At 40.8% G+C, this 24429-nt stretch overlaps 1 protein-coding gene across 1 annotated transcript; it reads left to right on the plus strand.

The window, feature by feature from the left end:
- Positions 1–230: 230 nt before the first annotated feature.
- LOC140268406 (polypyrimidine tract-binding protein 2-like) lies at positions 231–18317 on the plus strand. The gene is made up of 17 exons (XM_072363241.1): positions 231–321; positions 2107–2128; positions 2276–2327; positions 3469–3632; positions 3787–3858; positions 3953–4024; positions 4138–4296; positions 4518–4628; positions 4859–5027; positions 7695–7772; positions 8683–8795; positions 11410–11443; positions 13046–13138; positions 13560–13676; positions 15527–15626; positions 15747–15824; positions 15986–18317. Exons 1-17 carry the CDS (start codon positions 314–316, stop codon positions 16113–16115), a joined length of 1572 nt encoding a protein of 523 aa, XP_072219342.1. The 5' UTR covers positions 231–313; the 3' UTR covers positions 16116–18317.
- Positions 18318–24429: the final 6112 nt, after the last annotated feature.

The following is a 24429-nucleotide window of genomic DNA, read 5'->3' on the forward strand; positions in this document are numbered from 1 at the left end:
TTCAAACAGCATTTAAAAAAAAAACTGTTGATAGTTTACTTTACGTGGAACGTGTCTTGTAACGCGTAAAATACACCAGGTGATAATGTTGAAAAAGATATTGAAGGTCATTTTAGCAGTGGGGGTCTATAATAAATATGGCGCACCTCTGAACTGTCATCCCCAGCAGAAGGAGGCGATAAAGTGTGTCACTTTACTGTTGGTTGCCAACAGCTATTAAAATGCAAGAAGAAGAAACACGCCCATTTTGCTTACTGTGTCTGCAACGAAGAGTGCTTAAGTATCAACAGACTGAAGAGGACAAAGAGCTGCAATGGATGGGTAAATCTCTGTTTACTACAAATTATGCATCAGTGTGTACCTTCCTCGGTGGTGTACGTGACATTGGTAGAATATCCTTTTTCTCTGCTTAATTTAAGGTGTGCTAAATGTTAGCTCATGTGTGTCTAGCCTTGAAACAGTTTGCTGCGGATAGCGTGACATAAGCCAGCAAGCCCCTGCCAAGCAATATGGGTGGTGTTACTTTAATGGAGATGTAAATTCATGGGAGACCATGGTAAAAGAGCAGATATATTGTAACATGACCCTGTGACGTCGGTTATGGTATCGGTTGAGGTTAGTAAGCAAAGGCAGCATTGCTATAATGCTCCCCCATTGTCCTGCGTGAAGGGGACGATAACGTTAGCTTGCTACATTAATACACGTCTACCGGGTAGGATTGAATTTGTGTGAAGTGGTTCAGTGAGAGGGAGCGGTTATTATTGCCAATCATTAATTGTGCAAGAAGCTGTTAGTTGGCTCCGTTTGTTAGAGACCATGGTAGTCGGCGCGGATGGTGCACCTGTCAGTTGGTGCTGCTGCTTTAATCCTAACTGAAATAACGGTTCTTTGTCTGAGGCTGTGCAACACAACCTCAGCTAATGTTAGACTTAAATCTGGGATCTGTCTGATGTTATGACCAAAATACTGTTTTATCATACGTTCTCTCAAACCTTACCACTAGGTACGCAATACGAGTTATTACTAAAATTCAGCTACAAACTATCATTAAGTAACCTTTAATTAATTCAGTATTTGGATTTTTACAGAGAACCACTAAATTTCTATATGTGGAAAATGTAGTTAATAGCTGTTGTGACTGTGACTAAATAACATGAGATTTGAGGAAAAATATTTAATTTTAGAAACTGAAAAGCAAAGACACAGCTTATTAGAAACAAAGAAATGACCACCAGACCCACAGCAACTTCTACCTGGCTTCTTTTTTTTTATCTTAGCACATATATAGTCTAAAAGGAATAAGTAGCCTGATGATTTGTGTTTTTGAAACCCACTTTAACCACGTTCATTTCCGCAGAGCATTTTCTCCAAGCTGAATCTGTTAACCAGCTTTTATCAAAACATTAGCTGTTGTTTTTTTCAAGATTGGTTTCGGATGAAAACATATATTAGGCCACAGAATCTGATGGGTCACACAACCCAAGTTTTTGTTCAATGGCAAATAAAGGCCTATTGGTCAGACTCATCATTTGGATATTGGGTTGGGTTTAAAGCTGTTTAGCTTCCATTGTTCTGCTCATTTAGATTTGACTGTCTCTTTGATACAAAGAGATTAATGAAAGGTTGTGTCTTGAAGGCCTTACTGCTGCAGGAGACTGGATGCAGCATTCCTTTGTGCTTGAGTGACATGTGTGCCAGGATGGTCTGAAAGAAACTATATCTGTGAATTGAAGCTGCGGTAGTTGGTTCTTGGACTGTGACATAATTTAGATCAATGAGTAAACACGAGAAGGGCCAGAATTAAAATCTTAATTGGAAGATCTAGATGTGAAAGGATCTAAAAGCAAGCATTTCAGCACCTATTCTCTCTTTTTTTTCTTTAAGCATTTCAAAGAGTTTGTCAGTTGTTTTTTCTAAGTTGCATCACTATTTGTCTCTCTGTGGTTCTTTTTTAGTGATTCTTTTTAAAATAACATTAACAATGAACAATTTTATTCTGGTTTGGTTCTCACTTGCATCAGAATGCCTTTTCAGTTTCACCAAACATTACTTTAATCTTTGTTGTCTGGCTTTGATCATAATGCACATTATTTCTGTTTCCTGCAGTGATGTTGCGGTTGGTGTGAAGGTAAGCTCCGTTACTAATTTTTATTATTAAATCTGCATTCCCTTTGAAAGATAATCTCATATTTATAGATGCAGACTGTGTTATTTTCAGGGTGGGAATAAAAGCTTAAACTCTGTTTTTTGCATTTTTTTTCTCCTGTAAATCCAGAGAGGCTCAGATGAGCTCAACATGTACGGTAGCAGTCCCAACTCTATGACCGGTGAGTTCAGTCATAACTGGCAAATATGAACCGCCTTATTTAAACATTGGATCTGTAATGTTTTTGGTGCACAGAGAGGAAATTAAAAGTTTGATAGATTCAGGAATGAAAGAGGCTTTAGTTTGTAACAAAGAGACTTTTTATATGAGTTGCTTAGAAATGTGCATTAAAGTGATATGTGAAATCTATTCAGGCTTTCTTATGAGATGTAACTTCATGGATGTGTAAAGTAACAACCGTAATGATGATTTTCTACTTTTTCCACACAATGTCAGTATTTCCTGCAGCTTAAAGTAATGCTGTCGACTGCTTCTGTCCGAACAGTTCTACCAAAATCCAAAGCTCCTCCGTTTGTCATCATAAGCCAAAAAAAACCGAGTGCCTCATTTGAGAAGCTGAAAAAAGGGAATGTTTGGATTTTGCGCTGTGTGATGGATTAAAAAAGGTTTAATTAGTTAGACTTAGTATAGTACAGTTAAACCGTAACATTAGTGTTTCTGTAAGCTGTGCTTCCTTGTACACTGTGATGTCATACAGGGTTTTCCACAAATTGATTCTTATTTTGTTGGACCTTTGGGGGTTTTAACAGCTACGCTGGTATATTTGGCAACAGACTGTAGCCCCCACCCCACCCCACCTGTTCAAGAGGATGGCGTCATACAATCTGTTACAGCCTACTCATTTATTTGCGGCTCCTTGCCACAGTATCTTACTTCATTTGCTGCAAAACAGCAGGTCACAGCCTGTCCCATCTGGTGTTTCCCTACCTGCAAGGTGACTAGGGTCACTGTTGTGGCAGTTCTCAGTCATTCAGCTGTCTATCCAGTGAGACTCTCATCCCAGGGAGGGACCTGGACTGTAGCTGGAAAGAAATCCTTTGCTCTGCTTTCGAGGTGATCTAAGAGCGATATCAGCTGGAACCTGTAACACACAGAGAATTGGTTCAGGTGCTGCAACACTGTCCTCACCAAAGCAGCAGAGCATAAGAAGAACCAGCGTTCTTCAGCCAGCTTCAGTCCAAAATGCTGGATTTTACTCGGCCTTGGAAATATCACACTCACATGTTGGGCAGCTGCTGAATATGCTTTTGCTGAGTCATTCATCAAACTGCAGTGTATTTAAGTTCATTGTCTGTGATCAGCAAACGGCAGTGACAGTAAGAAGCAGCGCCTGGATGAGTCGCCTCCCTCCAGAGTCCTCCACATCAGAAAACTCCCCAATGAAGTGACAGAGACTGAGGTTATTGCTCTGGGGCTGCCCTTTGGAAAGGTCACAAATATACTGATGCTGAAGGGCAAAAACCAGGTAACCTCTTTACCATCAACTTATACTGGGTTGAAACACGACACTGTAGTAATAACAGCAGCAATTACTAGATAACATTCTCCTCCTCTGAACATGAACGTCCAAAAGAGTCTTTGCTATTCTTCATAAGCTGAACGTTACGGTACTTTTCCAGGCATTTCTAGAGTTGGGTACAGAGGAAGCGGCCATCACTATGGTGAACTACTACACAGCTGTCACACCACAGGTCTGAAATATATCAGTTTCCGGTTGTGTCACCTATTTATATTTTGTCTTGTATTTATTAGGCTTTGTTAGTGACTTTCTTGTATTCTCTTTAGGTCAGAAACTCTCCCGTCTTCATCCAGTATTCTAATCATAAAGAACTAAAAACGGACTCTGCTCTGAACCAGGTATACATTTAGATGTATTCACTTGTCTATGTTTCAACAAGTCCAGCAAAGACCGATGTTGTGCTTGACTGCTCTGTATCCTTCATTGTTTTCATTGTTGTCTGTCCAACCAGAGAGCCCAGGCGGTGCTGCAGGCGGTGTCAGCAGTTCAGGATGGAAGCTCTCCATCCTCTGACCCTGGAGTTTTGGAGCTGACCCCACCCCCCAGCCCTGTCCTGCGAATAATTATTGACAACATGTTTTATCCTGTAACACTGGATGTTTTACAACAGGTTTGGCACTGAATGGTTTTCCACCAGCCCTCATTAGCAGTTTGACCTTTTTCCTTTTCCCCAAACTTTCTGAACGGTGATGAAACAAATGATCATTCTTCGTTTGATCACCAACCTTACAGATTTTGCACCGTTTCATGAACTCGTATGCGCCTGTGTAGCTTTAATCTAAGAAAGGTTTGGCCGTGTTTCAGTCTGATGGATTGATAATTTCTTTCCAGATCTTCAGTAAGTTTGGCACAGTGATGAAGATTATAACCTTCACGAAGAACAACCAGTTTCAGGCTCTTCTGCAGTTCAGTGACCCCGTCAATGCACAGCAAGCTAAACTGGTAGGATCACACATGTGAAATCTTTCATTTATAAATCAGTAACCTGTAGAAATTCCAAAATAGGTATCCTTAGATAATTTTGTAATTTATCCAAATGCTATGATGTCACGTCATTGGCTGAGTGCTACATATCCATCCATTCTAGTCATGGATCTGTGAGGTGGGATCTTCCCTCGTGATTGTTAAGCTATAACTAACACGTTCTGCTTCTTTTGTCCCTTCTACTCCAGTCTTTGGATGGACAGAACATCTATAATTCTTGCTGTACTCTGCGGATAGACTTCAGTAAACTGGTCAACCTCAATGTCAAATACAACAATGATAAGAGTCGCGATTATACCAGACCTGACCTCCCTACAGGAGACGGAGAGTCAACCAACAAGGATCATTCTTTATTGGGTAAACGCATCTTTATCTTCATCGATCTACACAATATCCATTAATACATCTCTCCAGGGTATCCATTATTATTTCCTCTCACGAACACGGCCTTGGAATGGAAGATCTCCTCGAGGTCCGTCTTTTGCCATTGACGCAGCTCAGTTATGGATTAACGTGAAGAAGCCAACAGGAATGGTACTCCACGATGTGTCTCCACCATTGTTATTGATACATCGTCACCCGTTTCCATTTACCTCGTGTTAGTATTTGTTTGGAACGTTCATCATATTAAATGCCATCAGAGCTGAACTGTGAGGTTAAGGCACAATAATCCAACACAACAGCGAGTGGTAGTGTAGCAGACAGTGTGTGTGTGTGTGTGTGTGTGTGTGTGTGTGTGTGTGTGTGTGGTGTGGGAGGAGTATAATCACAGGTTTTCTGGTTACAAAAATCCTGGGTGTTCACTTTGCAGCAAATTATTTTGCCACAGGGTCATCTTGCTTACATACTTTAGAAGTATTTCAGCATTTTGAAATAAATGATACCATTATATTACTTTTTCCTTTCCACCTTACGAGAGACGCCAGCTTTTGTGAGCCGTCGTGATGCAAAAGATGTAGAAGAATGATGAGAAAAGACGTCTTTTCCAAATGCTCACAGATGAACTCATTCTGTTATGCGATAAGAACGTGCAAAAAAACCATCCCTGCAGTGTAAAAGGGTAAATCTTAAGAAATCCGTTCAAAGGCTGAAATCTTGTTAATCCAGCACATAAACTCATATAATGATGATCTGCATGACTGATGCTATTGCACAACAACTTAATGCATTCAGGCCAGTCTGCATCTCTGCATCAGATGTCATTAGTCTCCAAGAATCATTCACATTTGTTTAGTGAGCAGCCATAAGGATACTCAAACACGTTGTTATACATTTGAAATAGATATTTCCTATTCATGACTTTCTGTGTATACACCCTGCATGTTGATGTACAAAACGACTGGAGCCTGTTTGGTTTGTTTTCTACTCCAAACACATCTCAAGACGATGTTGGTTCGAAAGCACCCAAAATAAAATACAGGAAAAAGATTTCCACCACAGATTAGCTTGACTGGTACTCCTTTTTGTTTGATAGAATACGGCTACATCAGTTTGTAATGACATAATCTAAAATAGGCCAAAGGTACATTAAGACTTACTACAGTGATGGTGACTCGAAGTCCCTTAGTCTACATGTTTAGAACTGCATGAATATTATCAGAGTGAGACAGGCTGGGTCAGTGGCATGTTCTGGAAAAGAGCTCATCTCCCCTGGTTCCTCCTTGTTCACTGCTACCCTGTTGGTTGTCACTGGGGTGCATTTCTTAATTAATTATTTAAGAAGGGAACCCTCTTTGAGTAACTAAAGACCTGAGGTTAAACCTGGAGTCACCTCAATCGTACCAGTTCCTTTGGAAGCACCTCTGCCTTTTGGTACCTTTAACATCCTGCCGCAGTTGTTGTTCAGCATGGCCTTGCATGGACTCCACGGTTGCTACCAAGAAAAAGTACTTTTATATTTTAAGAATTTCTGTGTGTTTGTACCAATCTAATTACATGGCTGTTCTTGTTAGTCTTTGGTGGCAGGTTGCAGGTTTCTAGAGTACTGTAGCGGTGACAGACAAAACTAGAGTTTCATCAAAGAACCTTCCTGTGCAAATGAAGATTATTGTGCAGATTAAGTTGCTTATCGTTATAAGATTGGGTGTTAAGATTCATTGTTTCCTTTTGTTGGATTTTTTTTACTTCTCCTGTTATGTTTGGAGCCCACTTTGGCTGGCCCATCGTTGGCTGCTCCTGCCGTTCGTGATTTAAGTTGTAAAGAATCATAATCGTCAAACACTTTCTATTGCAATCGCTTTAACAAACACTTTGCAAGCATGTTCAAGTTGATGTAAATATAGTAAGCAAAGATTATAGAGATCATTTCCAGATTCAGCCAGCTACACGATTGAATTGTTTGTGCTGCGACAGCGAGACTGTGAGAGATCATACATTTGTAGATTTTTATACAAGAGCCATATCAGTGGAACCATATAGAATGTATTCATGATCTTTATGTGAAGAATAAGCACAACTAACATGTTAACCCTAAACATTTTGTCTAAAGAGCTCAGCTTTAGTCAGCATAAATGGATTACTTTGCAGTTCACTAAATGTCGGATTGTTCCTCTTTTCTTAGAGCTTTCACATGTCACTGAAATGAACATTCTCTCTTAGGTTGTGACCCACTCCTGCTTTTCACAGTGTTTACTGGTTTGAGAGAATTTACATTACATGGAGACGATGGGTTTGGCACCATCACTGAGAACACGTTGGGCAAAGTTAACCCGAGTAAATAAGGGAAATGTGATCGTCTTCTTGTATGGCTGCCTTTAACACAAAAACATCAAACAACACAAAGTTATATCTGATTTAAAGTTTCTGTGTTGAAAGACGGATGAGCAGAGTTTCAGCTAATTAAAGAAAACCAAGGTGTTGTTTAAGAAATAAAAACAGGTTCATAAATGTACTTGTAATATTTATAAGCTAACAGTTATCACTCAGTCAGTTTGGATGGTTTGGACTCTGTGATACTTGCAGTCTTTAGTGCTTCATCAGAGAAATATTTTGTGGCTTAAATCTAGTTGTCATGTTGTCTTATAGGTACCCCATCCGGAGCGCTAGCTTCCTACTCTAGTGGAGGAGGTTACTCATCTTCTCTCTCCCTCTCGCAGGGTGGAGGTACCTATACTTTCTTTTTTTCTTCATTTTGTTTTTCCATCACTGTGTTTCTGTCATTTCACGTCCCGCTTTTTGTCATGTCCTGCTCTTAGTATCTGAAAGTGCTCATATCCTGCAAATCCTGACACATAGATTCATAAATCTAATCATTTTATCCTGGATTTTAAGCAGATGGATGCGCTGCTGTTTTGTGCATTACACACTGAATGTTTTTGGGCTGGTCTGCTAGAAGGAACTTAACCTAACATTTTTTTGAATAATAGTCCTTCACATACATTTGTCATTTTTGCTCAGTTGTTTTGTTCCAGACATTTAAATGAAGAGGTGTGAAGGTGAAATTTCTTCACTTATTTAAGCATGTCACTGCTTCAGTTTGGACTCTACCCTCGTGTCACTCTAACCGCTGCTGTTTGGGACGATCTCGCTCAGAATGACAGTATATCAGTATAGATTTGATTTAGTATGTTACATGTCACAGTGCAGATGATATCATTTGTAAATCAGCCCTTATAAATGCTGTACAGCTAGCAAATGCAGTCTTTTCATCCCAAAGGTTTATTCCATAAAAAGGTGAAAGCTCATCAGCTCTCATCTAACTAAGATGGCATTTGGTATAATTCCATGATATCAAGTGTATTGTCATCTCAGCTTTGATTAGATTTTTTTTCCATTCTGACCTCTGTGGTTTTGATAATCTCACTGTGGCTGTGAGATACTAATCTCACTTTAAAAACAGAGCGGTGTGTGTTCAGTTTCAGCGTTCACTATTTTGAGCAACTTAAACTAGAAATGAGTGCAGTTTGTGCAGTTAGCTGATGTTAGCAGAGCTGTTCGCTTTCATTGTGTTTAAACTCCTGAGGTATTTCATGTTTGAGTCTGAGCTTCTTCTTGTCCTGTGCTTCCCTGACAGGAGCCATCAGTCCGCTGAGTGCCGCTGCGGCAGCAGCAGCTGCTGCGGGTCGAGTTGCTCTGTCTGGGTCCGGAGTGTCAGGGGTCCTGCTGGCATCCAACCTAAATGAAGAGGTACACTAACCACGAGCAAAACCTCCCTCTGAGCGAGTGTTTCAAAGCTCATTTAAAACACTGAACGGTGCTGAATTTATTCTTTAGAGCTGACAGTCGAATAAATTCCTGTGTGGGTGTCTGTGTGTAATGTGCTTTTTCTCTTTCTCTCTCTCTCTCTTCTATGAATCTTCAACCCAGGGCAAGTTTGATTAATATAGATTAAAGTCACAAAAATATTTTTACTCATTTTAATATTGAAGATATTAAAAAAGATATTAAAATACCTGAAATATTGACATTACAGGTCAGTTTGTGCTCAAAGCTAAAGCCCACTTTTTTCCAAGTACTCATACACACACACCATAGTTTTCCCTTTGACTGTGTATAGAAACAACATGACCCAAGAAAATGTTTGTATGAGAGTGTGTCTGCGTTTGAAGGTACAGTTTGCCCAGGTTGTTTTATTGTTATCAAGTCAGCGGCCTGTCACAGGTCTTTAATTCTAATGTCTCTGAGTGTTTTCAGCTACTCTGATTTACCAGACTCACACTGAGATCTTATAAGTTGCGTTCTTCTCTTGAAATCTTGACATTTTTCTCGTTACTGAAGCCTAAATATTTCCGTTGTTTTTGTTTTTTTACCTAACATCTGTTTATTCTGTCAGTTTGCCGTTTATTTTCGACCTGTATATGTGCACGTCCCCGTCATCTAAAACTCTTTATCTATCGTACCTGTAATCTTTGGTTGTATGTTCCATCTCTCTGTTGGATCGTTTCTCTCTCTCTGTCTGTCTCTCCTGGCGAGAGGATAAAGTCACAGTGCAACACTCGTGTCCAGGCTGCTTCACAATGGTCCACAGTTCTCTCTGGTGGCCGTCAGCTTGAGATCCGTATACACTTGAACAGTGTTGTGCATGAGCATGCTAAAAAGTAAGAGCTAAAAGGAGCACGTTTGTTTTCAGCCTGCAAGCGTGCCTCTCTGCTCTTCTGAGAGTAACACGATGCTGTGCGTGAGCTGTATTTTTTGCAGTGTAAACAGACGTTGAGCTTAGAAAGGCTGGTGTAAGACATTGATGTCATCGAGTTCTAACTGGAGACGATGAGCTTGTGCCAAAGTTCTGAATTTAAGACCTCGAGCTTGACTTGGTTAATTTAAACTCTGTGAACATGAAGTTTTGAGTTCGTTCTGGTGAAGTATGAACTCGCACAACACTGCTTGGGAGTACATCCAAAACAATCTAGTTGCTAGGTTGTGGCTGGGTGTGGTGTGGTCTTTCCTCATGCTGTGAGTCCAAAGGAATTCAGTTAAAGGATTTTATTTTTGTCATATCTTCATCCTTTTCCAAGTGATTGACCAAGAGAGAAGACTTGACACATACGGCCAGATTTATTTGACCATTTTCATGCTGTACACATGTCCTGTTTTCATTTCACATAGCAGTGGAAATCCATACAACAGCTTTTTAGAATAGTGCATTGCGACTTTCTTCATGGTGTCTCTTCATTGCTCTTTGTTGGTGGTCTCTCAGTTCACAGAACATAAAGACCAGTGTTGGATCTTCATGATGGAAAACTGCTTGTTTTGATGAAAATGACTTGATTAGATCTGTCTGGAGGAGACTGGGATATGTGTGGTTAATATGTCGTTGAACTTTTCAGTCACCAGCCAGTTGATTGCTGCATAAGTCAGTAATGGGCAATTAATTGAACATCCCATTTAAGAATAATGGCATTGAGCAATAGTGACATGTTGGATAACTTGCTGAGGAAAAAACTCCATCTGGAATATAATTTCCTGAAAGCCATGTATTTTATCTTTCAAGTGGACAAATGAAAGTCGTGTTGTTTGGACTCATCATTCCGATCAGCCATTCTTGGACGGTGCTCCTTTTGGTACCCCGATGCCTCCAACCATCTGCTTCATGGTGCTGCCCCCTTTTGGTTGGATGTCTCCTGCCGCTCATTTTTTCATTCAATTTTATTTTCAAATATTTTTATTTTTTTTTTGTGAAATGTTTTCTGCATTTCCCCCATCCCTCCTTTTCCTCACTGTTGAATGCATTAGGCAGTATGTGTGAGTGTGTGTGTGAGTGTGTGCGTGCTTTTGGAATCGAACCAGCAATCATTCAGACTCCGTTGATGTTCCACTGATGCTCTGTTTACTGACCTCTGCTTTGGTTTTTGTCCTCCTCTCCTCCTTTCTCCCTTCCCCGCCTCCTTTCTTCCCTCTTATGCTCCTCCCATCACACATTGTTTTATTTCTCTCCATATGACCCCACCTCCCCTTTTGGCGACACCTTCTTTAATGTTACATACTTCTCTTATACCTTTGACCTTAATTGATTTATTCAAAATTAATTGAACTTTAACTTGTGTATTTGTTTATTTTTTTGCCTCTTTTTCCTCTATCTACTTTTCTAAATCTGGTGTAAACCTGACTTTGGCTTTGCCATTTTAAACCCCCTCCCAAACCACCCTCACATGCCCTCCATCTTTGCTCCACCCCTCATCATCATGGAAACCACCCCCCTCGTCCTACGCTGGACGGTCTGATCTCTACCTTCGTCTCTCCTCTTCCTCCTCCTCTGCTCCTCCTCTTCCTGTCCTCTGCTCTGCGGTCTCTCTCTCTAAAGATGGTCACGCCTCAAAGTCTCTTTACCCTCTTCGGTATGTTCAACCTCTACTATTCTATCTGTATATCTCTCTCTGTTAATCCAGTTTTGTTCACTTTCTTCAGTGATGTCGTGGGCACTCTGTTCCTCTTTATCTGCCTGTTTTTTCCAAGCTCTTCTCTATCATGTTGTACAATGCAGAGTTAAAGATCTGCTTCTGTTTTAAAGAACAGTGAGTCCAGTGGATTGTCTGTTTGATTAGCTTTTGCTCTTAACTGATGAGAACACGCCAAAGTCATTCATTTGTAGTGCAAACTACAGTAAAGACGAAGCTTGGTCCCCAATTTGGAGACTGAGTCTTCAGTACTGTGTTTCCTCTCTAAAAGGAGCCCCAGTTGACATTTCAGAGTGGAATCTGTAAAGTGCTCCTTAATTTGATCATCGTTTTCCAAAATGGCAATTTGAAAGAGGCTTTACTTGTTCTAAACATTTTACATTTGGACACACCTTCCTAATGTCCTGTGATGTCAGTAAGAGGCTTGCAGAGCCTGAGTTTCATGAAGAAAATGGGTATCCTATCAAGTTTCAACACTGTATATTCAAGATACGCTACATGTGAGAAGACTGGCCCTCTGCCCAGCAATAAATCTGGAAAACGACAGCAAGTATCCTACAGAGTTTCTGACTCTTGGCTCCTGCCTGTATATCACTCAACGATATTGCAAATGCATAAAAATGAATGTGGCACCCATAAATTTGAAAATAAATGAATAGATGAATGTGATTCCCACAGCATACCCTTTGAATCACGTTGTGCCTCCAGTGTAATCTGCCTCCTTGGATATTTTCAGAAGAACCCGTCTCATGTTTGGTGGTTCCACACATTTTCAGTGTTCGTGTGGTCAAACCTGAGCAGGCTGTTGTAGAGTTTGTGTTCTCATCACATTAAGATTAAGTGGATCACAGCAATCCAGCGGACTCGCCAAGACTCATACTAGCTCCTTCTCTCGTCTCTTTGCCTTTTTCTCTAGATTTTCTATTTATTTGTTGCAAACTTAGTATATTTTGTTTGTTATTTTGCAATGTTGCTGTTGGGATTACCTTCCACACAGTCCTCCTAGATTGGAACTGCAGGATAACTATAGATCTTTCAAGGAGTTAAAAAATGATCTCTTTAAAGGGACTGAGTTGATTTTAAGGACGTCTTTTTTGCATTACATGTTTAGTAAAAGTCCTTTCCCCCCCGCACTGCTGCACATTCCAGTCAGCTAAACGAGCTGAATCCTGCACTCATGACAAACATTAACCCACAAGTCAGTTTGAACTGTGTCAGTGCTAAAACTCAGCTGAGGTGTCACCGCATTAAAAGACTCGGTTAAAGAAACATTTGATTGAGTTTCTAGTGGAAGTCAAATGGGAAGACTCCATCTTTTCGTTTCATTTGTCTTTCTAGCACTAACTTTATTCCTTCCATCCTTCACACCTCTTTTTTATCTTCGTCGGCTCCATCTCTCCTGCTCTGTCTGTTCTATCCTCCTCATCCTCTCCTCCACCCTGCTTCCTCTTGCTCTCTCTCTCTCTCTCTCTCTCTCTCTCTCTCTCTCTCTCTCTCTCTCTCTCCTCTGCTCGGTCTGCCTCTCACTCTCTCTCCCTTCAGGAGTCTATGGTGATGTCCAGAGGGTGAAGATCCTCTACAACAAGAAGGACAGTGCTCTGATCCAACTGTCTGATGGCAACCAGGCTCAGCTCGGTCAGTTCTGCATGATCATAATATCACTTTGTTTATTGAAGTAAGATGTGATTATTTGGGTCTTGATACTGTGGCTTTAGTCTCATCTCTGGAGGGAAAACTTGACCCTTATGAACTAAACTGTGTTATAAATAAGGTTTATCTTGTTCAAACATTGACATTTTGATAGATGAAATCCAATGTCCTAATTTGATATGACAGCTCCTCTTTCTCCTGCAAGCCACCAGATTATTAGCCTAAAGTCAATGTTCAGAAAAGCACTGCAGCTTTAGAAACTTTCTCTATGATTTTATGACCAAAGGACATTTTGATGGATATGGTCACACTCATTGTATCCAAAAATGTTGAACTACAAGCACTTAGAGCTTCTAACTGTAAGTGTAAGTCTTCTAACCCTGCTTTGTGTCTTTCCTACTTTTAGCTATGAGCCACCTTAACGGTCAGAAGGTGTTCGGCAAAGTGATGAGAGTGACCCTGTCCAAACATCAAACGGTGGCTTTGCCCAGAGAAGGATTGGATGACCAGCTACTAACTAAAGGTAAGATGATGCCTGCATCCTGGAAGGAGGCGTGTGGACATCTTTGATGCATTTCAGAGAGACTCGTTGCTACTGTAATGCTTCTACTGTTGTCCAACCTCATGTCATTAAAGTTCCTGAACAACAGGTGAACTTACAGGAAGCTCCATATGAATCTGGACACTCAAAGTTTTACTAAACCATATCAAGTTACAGTTATATTAATGATATTAGCGTGAAGCCCAGATTGTCAGCTTTAAGTTGAGTTGGTTGTTCACACCAGTTGGAGGAAGGATTTAGGATGTGTAACGTCTTTCTGAAGGAACCAAATGTTGTTGGAGAGCTAACCGTTTCACAGACAGGCTGATACTTCATTATTTCTCCGTCCATTAAGAAGGTAATAGTCCTGAACCTTGTTTGAAATGTGACATTTGCATTTCACAACTGTTGCTTTGAATGCAACAACAAAAGAGTTCCGGCCTTCCTTAAGCTGCAAAAACAAAACGAATCCATCAGCAAGAGATGCGTAAAATATAGTACAACCAGCTTTATTCTCATCCAAGCAGAGTAAAAGGATTTGGGTAATAATTATTGGTGCGTGTAGCCCTCTGATATGAGGCTACACATAGCTGGGAGGGGGCTGGCGACAACGAATTTCATTAAAAAGAGGACCAAAAAAAGCATGAGAAAGGATTGATAACACAGCAGGTGTAAAAAGCTCAGACGGTCGCTGCACTGGACAGTCCTAAAGTCGTTTTCACACACACTGGAGTCCTGAAACATGCTCAATGTTCCAGAGTGGGGGCATGTGAGGACGCCAGTGTTCACAACAATTGTTCCTGACTTCTTGAGGGGATTTTCCACCGAGCCCCCCAGTAAAATCTCTGTAATACCAGTGGATGAGACAATGTATGAATGTGTCAACAGAAACTTTGGGGCCTTTAGTGTCGTTGTGCAAGTGAATGTGTGTGTGCTGGTGAGACTAGAAAAAGTATACACAGGTGAGCTCTGGACATCCCTGAAGAGGAGGATTATTACAGGATCCCATCCACTGTCCAAACTGAGTGAAGTGAAGACCACTCAGCAGGAAGTAAACCTATCATTATCAAAGCCTGCCAATAACACACAAAAATCCGTCTTAAAATGCCAAATTAAATCTGGAGGACTGTTCTTAAACTGGATGGGACTATGATGAAACTGTACCAGACAGACAGCACCAAGTAAGTATGGAGATCCTTTTGGAAGGACTCGTTCTTTAAAACATGCATCGTCATTCAAAACACATGAGGTAGAGTGATGAAATGTGAGCACACGGCCCTCGGATGGCAGCAGGGTTTATGGATGGTGTGACAGAAGTAGCCAAATGAATTCTGAAGCACAGCCTGCCTGTTTGATGTTTCTTTTAAAGTTTTCGAACTGACCTCGTGGTTTATTTAAGTTTTATCTGAGGCATAAGTAACCGTAGAAGCTTAAGAATACTTGCAGAGTAAATTGCAGTCAAAGTAAGTTGTTTAGGGTCCTGCACTGCTCTTTCCTGTTGCTGTTTTGAATTGAGGAAGGAAATAATCAACTAACTGCCCACATCTGTCTTTTTTTAGTCAGTTGTCTGAAAGTGAGGGCTTCTTAATATCAATCCTAACATTTCTAAACTCTCCCTTTAATGTAAAAGTGAATCCTCCCAAGTAAATCTGTCAGTCTGCACCTTGGTGACGACATTTAGTGCAGAACTGCTGTAAATTTGTGTCGGACGTTTGTTTCACCCCCGGGGCTGTTTTTTTGGGTGTGGGTCTGCTTTGGTTCAACAGATGCTGTACTTCACACAAACAATTGAATTCTTCACATTTTGTCAATGTTTAATTTTTGCTGGACAGATTTTTCTGGCTCCCCCCTCCATCGCTTTAAGAAGCCGGGATCCAAAAACTTCCAGAACATCTTTCCTCCCTCAGCGACACTTCACCTCTCCAACATCCGGTAGAACAGCCATGAAACGCATGAGTTTTTTGTTTTTTTTACTTGTGCATCATAGTGAGCAGCTTAGCTTCATGTGGCTTTTCCCTCAGGTCATTAAGAGTTTGTCTTTTGCGTGTTCAGGGACGGAGTTGGAGAGGATGACCTGCGTCTTCTGTTTTCAAACAGTGGAGGAACTGTCAAGGCCTTCAAGTTCTTCCAGTAAGAAACCCTTTTCATGGCTGAACAAATACCTCCAGCCTCTATTGGGATACTTTTTCATATAAATGTAGAAGTCTTCTCTTATGAATTGGAGGACATTATGTCAGAAGTCACACCGACTTTTGGTCGCCGTTCAGCTCTCTCTGCTCTCTCCTCACCAGGGACCGTAAGATGGCCTTGATCCAGATGTCATCAGTGGAAGAAGCAATCCAGGCGCTGATGGACCTTCACAACTACGACATGGGAGGGAATCACCATCTTAAAGTTTCCTTTTCAAAGTCCACAATCTAACACTTGCACCCAGCCCCGTCGTTAAGATCTATGGCAAGCGAAGAAGTCTCTACCATTTGTCGTCTTTGCAACATTTTCTGTGAATAGTTTCAGTTGATCTTTTTTCGACCAGTAGAGGCAGTACTTGACTCAGTCCTCCGGCCCAAAGGCAGTTCTGTTCTCACCTGTATGATATCTTAAAGAGGAGCTACACAGCAGCTTAATGTTGTTTTGTCTTTTACCTCCAGCAGCAGTGGAGTGTCAGTCCACCGTGACCTCGCAGCTGAGTGTGGTTACAGGTGAGAACGCCTCACCTAGTGCTGAGATACTCTTTGAGCAGTGGATACTTGTAGTTTTAAATCGTATCGCTGCTAAGTGCAAATTGCTGTTTTGATATTGTACATTTGCGTTGCCCAGAGATGATCTGTCAGGGTGACAGTTTGTGTGTCTTCTGGGAATTCCTGTAGAGGTTTGAGCTCCTTTTAATTTAGGATCTCTCGTTTTTGTTTGTTTCCCCACATTATGATGCTTCCTGAAACACTCGGACATCATTCTGTGCTCCCAAGCTAACGCCAGTATTAACCTCTATTTTGTCGCCACTTGTGGGACTTTTCTTAATTTCTTTTTTCCTTAGATGTCTGATTAGTGGACTGTACAGTTTTTGACACGCATCCTCTGTGTGCTTGTTTGCTCCCTCAGATCTCAGCCAGTCCATTTCTACAATTTGTTCTGTTTAAAAAGGCAAAGTTTCAAACATTGAGGGTTATTGTCAGTAGTGTTGGATGCAGTGTAAAAACGCTGGTGACATGTTCTATGAATAGCAAAGCAAGTGAAGGATGAACTGATTTCCAAAAGTCATGAAGTTAAGGTTGAGACATTTCTTTAGTATTTCCAGCTGTGTAACTTTCACCCCCATTTTTCCTATTTTCATAATAACTAAATGAAAGAGGCCCCGACACAAAAGGTAAATTTGCTGGAACCCTGTTTGCCAGTCATGGCAGCTCAGACTCTCTGTTCCTCTTCCTGCAGGACGTTTTCTTCTTCTGTGAGATTTTTGGGTCGTCTTGCATGCAACGCTGTTTGAAGGTCTATCCACAGATTTATTTTTTATTTTTTAGTGATATTAACAGCAGAATTTTACTGCCCTTTTAAAGGAGTAACGCTCAACCAAAGCTTCCCAATGCTGCCGCTCACGACACAAAGCAGGATTGATCCTCAGCTACTCTATTCCAGTATATGTGGATTCACTATAAAGCCAGTAGCCTCTGCTTTGTGTGAGCATGGAGACAGAAAGTTTTCCAGTTTTTTTTTACTTTATGACTAAAAAAAGAAATGTGCTCAACAGACTTACTACACTAATCTGGCTTAAAATGATTTCCCTTTAACCTGGAGATCAGATCATCCTCTCACTTAAGCATTCACAGAAACACTGTTTGCATGCATTCTTCATCACTCTGCGGGGGTTAGGGTCACTTGGGATAACTTTAACTCTAAAACAACTCGCTCCTCTTTTTAAGTCGTGGCAGCACAACATGGAGAGAGTAAAGTTTAGTTGAAAACACCGATCGCAACTTTAATTTTCTGTTTGGAATCCCCAGAAATCCTTAAAGAAAGTCCTGGTTTCGCAGCGTGTTGCAGTTTCTAAATACAAGAAACATCCTCTTGCTGTTGTTTCCGTAGCTGAACAATCATTTTCAGGCGTTTTCTACACGAGGACCATTTTTATAACATGAGCAAGTTTTCTCATCTCGCATCATTTCCTGTGATGTTTAATTGTGATGTTTGTGGGGACGAGGCGTCATGTGAAGCTGCCGATGCTTGTCAGGGGCATTTCATTATCTGCTTTACAGCACAATGTGGACTGCATTGACATCCCCGCATTGATGTAATTGAGGATCCACAGGCGGAACTTTCCACGAAGAACAGAGCCTGTTCAAATCTCATTTGTTTGAAAACCAGCTGTGAGCGGATGCACACACACAAACACAGGATGCATGCTAACGCTGCCTGTTTAAACAAGGTTTCAACATGTGATTCTGGTCTTGGTCTCTGATTTAGACCTGTTGGGACCACATGTGCCTTTAGTCTGTGATCTGATTCTGCTGTTGATACGTCTGTGTATTTCAGCAGAGGGTTTTATTGGTAACGTTTGCTGATCGTTTGTGGTAAGCCTGTAAAAAACAAACAAAAAAAAAACGGATAATTTAGTTTATTACTGATTTGGAGGAAGAAAAAAAGAAGCTAGCCTCATCTTCCCAATCCTGTTTGTATGAGCTGCTCCTTCAAACAGAGCTGCACAGGAAACTGGGTCACAGTTTTCATCTGAGGTCATCTCCAAACTGGGTTTTTATTTCTCTTTCTTTCTTTTTTTTTTGTGTAGCTCCACAATTTTATTTTTTGACATTTTTTCCTGTAGAGGATTGTTGTAAATTTTCTACTTGATTTTAGTTTCTTTTGTGACCAGATTTCAGACTTAGCACAAATTAAACACGTCTTTTCTACCACGAGCCCAAGTTAAAAGTGTGTGCGTGTGTTTTTGTGTTTGTGTATGGACTGTTTCAAGCCTTTGCTCTCATCTAATAAACTTCTTACTCTGTTCAGTTCTGTCTCTCCGCTCTCACTTCTTGCTCCTCACTTTTCTCTCTGCTGGCTGTTCTGTTCTTTCTACATTTCAACATGAAAGCACGACGCGTTCGTTCCTTGTTGGAGGGCTTCAGCTTTTATTTTGTATTTGCTGATCTTGGTGGATTAATTGGAAAAATGAGCCTGAAATATTCAAAAAGGGATTTTAAGACTGAATTAGTCGTATCTAAAGAACTACGATGAAAGAGAAAAAAAGTGATGTGTGGAGAAAATAACTTCATCTCAGTATCACAATTTGAATGAAATTCTCCAAATACTCTGAAAGTAAAACTTACTGACAAATCCAGGTTAAAGATAAGTGGTAGCAGCAGGAGGAGGTGGAGGATGATGATGATGATGATGTATAAGGACATTAATGGGTCTCCCATTCAATAAGTCTTCAGCGGAACATGGTCTGGGATTGTTTATCTACTCCTCCAGTGACTTACCACACTCACCATGACAAGTGGAACTTTGATTAGCAGTATAACAGGTTCAAACACACGATAAAAGATGAGAAATAGATAAATGTACCGTAAAATTCATACAGGAGTGATTCCATCACCCACATCTTTGTGTTGGCTTGGTTTAGAGAAGCTCAATTTTGGTCAAACGAACATGTTCACGTGCAGATTAGAAGTCCTGCTTTCGTCAGCCTAACGCAACAATTAAGTGTATTCTAGTGCGTAAATTTGCTTATAAGGTGCGCCAGAATTTCTGTGGCCTTGTGTATGACATCGTCACTCTGGGAGAATTTGTTATTAAAGGTTTTGCCTATAAAAAACATGGAATTGAAAGATGGATGTCACCTGTCAAGTTGGCACTATTAATTTTGAGCCATGGAACTCACTGAACATCCTGCTGTATGAGTGGCTGCTGTGGGACACGCAGTGTGCATCGGTGTGCTGCTGAAACACTGAATTCTGCTTCAGAGGCCTTCTCTGTGGAATGGGACAGTTTCCCAGAGCAGCCTGAGATGAAACTGGAGAGTGGGAAATGAGCACTGAGTGAAACCTTAGCTCACATCCTTTGATTTCTTCATCAAACGCTCACTAATGAAGCTCTTACTTTGGGCACGTGAGCCTTCAAACGGAGAGTAAAAAAAATATATACTAATGGATTCATTCTGATTGATAAAAAGTCTTTGAAGGGGTTTGATTGGGTGAGATACCCTCAGCAGGATGATGGGACAGCTCGAGTCAGTCTAAACGTGGAACACAAATAGCTTTTATGAAAGAAGTCGTTTTTATATTAGATTTTTCTCTCCACGATGTCAATTTGTAAATGTCTTTGCTTTGAAAAGCAGTCTAGTATTATACAATAATAATGGTACTGTATACAGTCTGGGACTGTTAAAGTGTCAGAATGGATCAAAGTCATCAAACTTCTCAAACCTTAGATTCTTCATCGCCCATAATGCAACTCATTATTAAACCCTTCTTCACAGGTTAGTATCCATCGCTTTAAAACCCCAGCTGCCATCATCGGGTTGTTTTTTTTTTTTGTCCTCGCAAAATATGAGCGTTGAGAGGCGTCATATCTAATGCAAGACTGCATCTGACAGCGAAATTACATAAATGTCAATGATTAGTATGTTGCACGTGTGTCATTTAACCACACCAGGTGAACTCTTGAGTGACCGCCGGGGAGAGGAGTGCAATGTTTGTATTGGATGCAGTTCCTCTCTGTTTCACTAGAGGTCAGTGTGAGGCAAGTCCTGCAGCTGGTCGCCAGGCTGTGCGTCTGTCTGCAAAGTGGGAAGCATCCAACTCAGACATGCATTATACAAAATTTTGGGGTTAAATGAAAATTGTCGTGAAACTATACAGACCAAAGAAAAATCACCTGAAATTTTCTGTTCGGTACGTGACAGGAAGCAAAACATCAGTGAGTTGATCGGAAACGGATCGAAGAGCAAAACTTAGGACTCAAATGTGTGTCACTTTGTCTGTGTTTGCGTAGTTATTAACTCTCTGTGTGTTTCATAACTGAGCCCTCATTATACGACAAAGCAAACATGCACATTCGGCGAGGTGAATAAAGAAGGAAGGGATATAGTTACAGTATCCAGGGTGACATCATCAGACAACTGCTGCCCCATGCAGATGGTGGATGGAGCTTTACGCCAGGTGCAGTATCTATTGAGCTCTGCAGGTGGCATTCAGCTGATGTAATGACACTCTGGCAGCCATGTTGGAGCTCCTCAGCTCTATGCTCGTTTACCTGAGTCACTTGTTGATCCACACGCTCAAACACACAAATACTGCTCATTTGCTTTGGTTTATGTTCATTCATGGCATCGGCGTGCTTGACAATATCCACAAAATGTTCAACATAATGGGCACTTCTTCTTCTGAGCAACATTTTTGATTAGAAGCAACTTTTGATTTATTTATTTTTAAGTTTCCAGCATAACATGTACTTATTTTCTCTTAAATGTATTTTATCTATAGTTCCTCTGCTGCCTTTACCATCCAAATGTCCCTGTCTGGGATTCAGTCAAAAGGTTATCTTCATTAGAAGCTAAAGCTCACAGATAGCATATCACTGAGCACGGTTTAAAAATCTGACTTTAAGAGCATCTCATGAGTGTAATTTTTAAATATTCTCATCCGGTAGTTAGCTTTATAACAATTTTCATGATAAAGTGAATCAAGTTCGCAACATAGCACATTACAAAGCTCTGTGAGAGGTAAATGTTTGTGGAAAATCTTATTGTTTGTTGGGCGGCTGAGTGTAAGATGGGAAAATCAGACCCTCTTTCTAATGTGTTTGCTATCATTCTGAAAGCAAAGACTAATCTGAGACTATTTTTCTTTCTCGTGTTCTGATCAGAAACATTCACGTCCCTGAATTGTGAGTACAGAGTTTACAATATCTGCTCAAATAAATGCAAATAAAGCATTTTTTAAGTCACTGAACATAAGAGAAGGCTTTCAGTGAAATTTAAAATGCAAACACGGGGATAGTTAATGGAACCCTACCATAAAAGACTGTAGTATGTACTATGTGAAGTTTTTTTTTTTTAGCAAACTGCCTTTCCCTCAGTTGTGGTGTCCTCACAGGTTTTCATCCGTGAAGCCCCAGTTTGGTTTTGGTGTGCAGGCTGTGACCAACCATTCAGATTGTTCCACTTAATCTTGACAAAACACTGACGGTGTCTCTGTACAGCAAGAAACTGATGCATTTTTAATTGTAAGGTGCAATGCTGTGGGGTCCACATGTTAAACTCCACTGCCTTCCTCTGCACTGTGGTAAAGGCAGACAAAGAAAACCAAACTGCGTGGCCAAAGTAATGTCATGTTGATGACTTGGTGCTTTGAAATCAAGTTTAATGACCCCACATTAACATATTCATTGAGAAATTGTCTTCTTTTACAATGCTCTCCCACTTTCCTCCAAAGAAGCTGCCCTCCCTGCTGAGTTCCTGGATTTTGGTAAGATTTCCTGCCATAATATGCGCCACACCCGTAAATAAAGAAAAGACACGCTTCAGTGGCCAGACAAAAGAAGTCATCTGCATAGGCTGAGAGGTACAAAAGGTACAAAGTACAGGTATAGAAACTTTACCAACTCTGACAGTAGAAACATTTGACAAGAGTGTGTACAGGTAAACCGTTTTTTCCCTGTAAATGTTTTCCATTTTTCATGACTCGCTGCAGAATCTGTCCATCTTCATGAGTTAGTGTCAGGTCAGATGTAGCTGCTAATTTCTCCAGGGATATGTGTCTGTCTGTATTAGGACTCTGTCTCAATGGTGGCTTCCCTTCACTGACTCCAGCCATGGGAAATAAGGAAGGAAGGGGGAAAAAAAGGAAAGAAAAAGAAAGAAAGAACTCACACGGCTGTGTAACTGCTCAGCTGACCAATAGCATGTCTCCTCCCTGATGACCTCAGAGTCCCTCCCCCTGTGTGTGTGCTCAGTGACGCGGATGATCCACAGATCTATGGTCGGTGTGTTCTTCCCCTCCCCCGCCATACCTTCATTTTCCTCACTCACACAGTGCTTGATGGAGCGGGGGAGAGGGCAGAGGGAGGGAGAGTGAAGGGGGTGGAGGTCATTAGTGAGTGGGATGAAAAAAGAGAGCAGTGCACACACACACTCACACAGCATGTATGACTATAGTCTTACCCATAACTTGTGGTGACATCAGTGTTTGTGATGTCATTATTGACCACCAACAAAGGTCCGTTAAGACCAAAGCATTAGGCTAAATATCAGAGGAGGAGCAGTCTGCTCAGCACGTCTTCATGAAGTGAAAAAAACAAAAAACATGATAGAAAGCTCCTTTTCTTCCAGTAGAGTGTGATTTGGGAAACAATATGGCACCATCAATCAAACAGTGACATTGCTGACTATAGTGGACAGAGAGACGCTACAATGCAAAGTCAGGACAAAAACCAGAAACTCAAATAAAAGAGAAATGCAAACATTTGTGCAGTTTCAGCTTTCATGTGCAATTTATACACCGCAAACAAAATGGCCCCACAGATGACATGGCATTCAGTCTTCCTCAACGTCATCTTCTGGTTGGCAGCAAGATGCTGTTTGAGTATTGAAGAACAATTAACCCATCAGACCTCATGCAGCACACATCTGTGTCTCTTTCAGATCTGAGAGACGTTCATATGCATTTACCCTCGGAGTCTGACGTGTTTTAAAAGAAACCTCTATCACACATTGTGATTTTGAATGAAAATCACGAGGACAGAATCCATCGTTTACAATAACAGCTGAAGGTTTCACCTCTGATGGGTTTTTCATTTCGTATTTATTCCTTCAGGGGCTGATAAATTAAGGTTCTTGTGGACCATTTTAAATTTTCAGGAAAACCTTCAGGTGTTAAGAGGCTGTTTTCAAAGACCGATCAGATTTCATAATGAATTTTCCAACAAAGCCCTCAAAAGGTTGTATATGCTTTTCAAAAGGCCACACAGTCACAACACATTGCAGAGCACACAGACATTTACAGAGAGCCTTGCATACACCATATGATGTCAACATTTTTCTCAAGCACATCCCTGGACTTTTACACACCAGCGGATGTGCACGGTATAACACCCCTAGCTCCAAGGTCTTCTCACAGAGCCCTTAAACAAGCCCTGACACCCAAGAGCAACCACTCAAGGACCAACAGTATATAGGGGTGAATACAGGCAACGCACGTACATCAGTCCTAATCCTACATGTGACTTAAACAGATTTTTAAAACCTACTCCATCATGGAAATTATGTTAACTCTCAGCATCTAGTCTAGACTCGATGTCAGTAATTTTCCTGCTCATTATGAGTGAGTATTCTCATTTGAGACAATAATGCGTCGAGGCCTGCGCTGAACTTTTAATTGTTTGCATGAACAGTACCAAAGAAATCATCAGTTGAGGGTGTGAGGTAGGAATTGCCAGACACAAAGTGTTATGTGAAGCTATTCTTTTTCTCCCTTGAGATGAGATCAGACCTTTTCGTTTGATGTCCTCAGCACCTCTGTTCCTTGACATCACCAAAACACCCCCACGTTGCATGTTCTGCTCTGGTTGTCAACCTAATATTTGCTTTTCTCTTTTAATTCATGGCTATTTCAGACTCATTTGTGTTGACATTATTTGAGTGGGAGCTGCATGGCAGGTGGTGTCAATCTAAGCTGATTTGACATCTAAAAAAAAAAAAAAACCTCAGGTGGATATTCAGAGCTTGTTTAAACCATTAAAGGGA

The sequence above is a fragment of the Leuresthes tenuis genome, unplaced genomic scaffold (assembly GCF_036924035.1).
Source record: "Leuresthes tenuis unplaced genomic scaffold, fLeuTen1.0.hap1 SCAF_14, whole genome shotgun sequence".
NCBI lineage: Eukaryota > Metazoa > Chordata > Actinopteri > Atheriniformes > Atherinopsidae > Leuresthes > Leuresthes tenuis.

Bases quoted from the DNA above. Each gene is read 5' to 3' on its own strand.
- LOC140268406 (XM_072363241.1), top strand. The intron at 3,633-3,786 runs GTAACCTCTTTA...GTACTTTTCCAG, and splicing joins TGCTGAAGGGCAAAAACCAG to GCATTTCTAGAGTTGGGTAC. The intron at 15,627-15,746 runs GTAGAACAGCCA...TTGCGTGTTCAG, and splicing joins CTTCACCTCTCCAACATCCG to GGACGGAGTTGGAGAGGATG.